Source organism: Amphimedon queenslandica, unplaced genomic scaffold (genome assembly GCF_000090795.2).
Source record: "Amphimedon queenslandica unplaced genomic scaffold, v1.1 AMPQUscaffold_10302, whole genome shotgun sequence".
NCBI classification, from domain to species: Eukaryota; Metazoa; Porifera; class Demospongiae; order Haplosclerida; family Niphatidae; genus Amphimedon; species Amphimedon queenslandica.
The window spans coordinates 3,838-6,311 of NW_003549427.1; the positions used below are offsets into that span (position 1 = coordinate 3,838).

A 2,474-nucleotide genomic window follows, 5' to 3' on the forward strand; every position below is an offset into this window, starting at 1 on the left:
AAAGAGCTCATTTAGAAGCATTTGAAACTGAATACGAGTTTTTGGCTAGTGTTGAGTAAGTTATCTTTCTTACAACTGCTGTAGATTTTGTTGTTTAGTGGTGCTATAGATAAAGGGAAAATAAAGCCTTTTTACCAAATCTATGAGTGTGAATTTGGACAAGATAATGGTAACCTAATATCTTGCTGCCGATGCCGCCTGGTTGACAAAATTAAAGAACTAACTAAAGGAAAATCATTAACTTTATTTGTCTTAATTGTTCACTTGCCAAGAAAGTGTTACAATACAGACTTCGTTAGCTTTCAAGAGTACCCCTGGATATGCTATCATGTTGATGAGCTCATTCCATCAGAGGAATCAAAAGCTCTACTGAGGCAAATCGTTTGTCAGTCAAATCACTTTAGTCATCTGTTTCTTGCTGAAGGGACAGACCCAACTGCTGATGAATTATTTAATACTGTAAATGATCCTAACCAGTATCTTCAATTGTTTCCTCTTGATGATGCTGAACCAGTCAATTTTTGCAGTCGAATTCACACTTATATTACTGATGCTGTATCACAATTAGATCAATCAGAAAAGATTCAGTCATCCCAAAAAATTAAAAAACTGGAGAGTTTAATATCAAAAAATGCACAAAGAAGTACTATGTTTTAGATAAAACTGTGTGTCTTACAATAATATATATTTTTAGGTCAAATTTTTTACTCTGTAACAATAGCTTTAATGAAAAGGGTGCTGGAAGAGATGGATGACAGTCAGTGGTGGTTTTTTGAAGAGGCAATAAATATCCAACATCTTCAAGAAGGCGGCAGTTTTAGCAATGTTCTAATAAGGAGATATGATAAAACCTTGAAGCCACTTTTTATTCAAATAATTAGATTTATTGATAGGCATTCCAACCTTCAATTACTGATGCCTGACTGCCTTGATGAAAATGATAAACCTCTCTCTAAACTATGGCTGGAAATCTATAGCTCATGGGAGCTGTGTCAAAGTACTTTGTTCAAAATTGTAGCTTCTCAGAAGCATGAGAAAATGGATCAGAAAGTCTTTCAATGTGCATTCCCATTTTCATGGATAATATACGAATACATCAACAAAAAAATTGATGATGATAATGAAGGTTTGTATTTAGTTATTTATATGTGATCAATGTCTCTAGATATTTTACAAAATTTTGAATTGCAAGAGTGCTTCAAAAGCCTTCCTCCAGCACTTTTTAAGGAATTTGCAGCATTTTATTCTCATGATTTTGTTTTTCTTTTGAGATCATCAGATTCAACGCATTGTGAAGTTAGTGTTTTTTTGTTCTATTGCTATTTTTTTACTTGTATAGCTTCTTTCCAAGGCACTGTTGACAATGTCTTATGCTACTATTAATGATGAAAGCAATTTTATTGAGATTCTTATTGTAATTCATTCTACTTATTCTGATTCTAAAGAATATTTTGAATGTTTCTTGGATTTAGCTGTTGAAATGCCTTCCATTGTTAGAGCTATCATTGATAGAAATGAAATAATATTTGATGTATCAGTAAGTGTAAATAATTTTGTGCAAATAATGATATAATTATACTTAGTCTTTAATTGTTGTTGCACTCCAAGAGGTTTTGAATAATATTCACCTTGATGAGAAAGTTCCTCTTAAGGGCACTGCAGCTCTTAGAGGATGGATGCAAAAGATGTACCAACTACAAGCAATAATTGATAATATATTTAACAACCTTCATCTTGACAATTGCCATGAACTGAAGTATTGCTCCATCTTAAATTTTTAATTTTATCAAGTTCTTGTTTAGGAAACAATGGCAAAGATTGTGTGTTATGAAGCTTTTTATGGAACATGTCGTCATTGATCATGAAGGTGACCTGCTTAAATTTGCCACACGTCTTGACAAAGTAAGTTTACCTTAAATAATTATATGATTTATGTACTTATACATCTAGTATTCAGACAAAATAAAGGACTACCGAGGCCCACAAGTTTTAAAATTTGTTTCAACATTACTGATTGCTGTTGAAGATGTTGTTATGAAAGAGATGTAAGTGCTGTGCTTATACTGACTTATGTCTATTTTATTTACACCAACATTTATTCTTATTTCTTTGTAACCATTGTTTTTCACAGCTTGTTTATCAATAATGCTATTATCATAAATATATTTTTGCATTACTGCATATGGCATCATTGCTTCTGCTTATTCAGCATTTCTGATAATATGTTATTTGCTCTCATATGTAAATTGGCCAATAGTACAATTATATTGTTGGTGGCTGGAATTTTTTGTGCTCTATGCTTATTATAAAAACATGAGAATCAAGCCTGTATGATGTTTTAAATTTTCTACTTTTTTGTATGACACTGTAGTGGTGACAAGACTAAACAAGTCAGCATTAGAGAAAGCTGTTGGAACTTTTTTGTGGATGTTCTGCTTAATTTTTGTGATTCTGACAATAAGGAAGTACTTGAG

At 31.9% G+C, this 2,474-nt stretch overlaps 2 protein-coding genes across 2 annotated transcripts in view; both read left to right on the forward strand.

The window, feature by feature from the left end:
- LOC109590242 (E3 ubiquitin-protein ligase RNF213-like) overlaps positions 1-1,152 on the forward strand; it is a 4,970-nt gene extending 3,818 nt beyond the window's left edge. The window contains exons 15-17 of the mRNA XM_020006165.1: positions 5-55; positions 99-643; positions 695-1,152. Of these exons, the coding sequence (XP_019861724.1) occupies positions 5-55; positions 99-643; positions 695-1,152 (1,054 nt within the window). The remainder of the gene's footprint in view (positions 1-4; positions 56-98; positions 644-694) is intronic.
- A 438-nt stretch (positions 1,153-1,590) lies between these two features.
- Positions 1,591-2,465, forward strand: LOC109590243 (uncharacterized; the record flags this gene model as incomplete). Its single annotated transcript, XM_020006166.1, has 4 exons — positions 1,591-1,756; positions 1,803-1,902; positions 1,951-2,045; positions 2,372-2,465. Coding segments are annotated over exons 1-4 (369 nt in total), but the record flags the coding sequence as incomplete, so codon positions are not given.
- Positions 2,466-2,474: the final 9 nt, after the last annotated feature.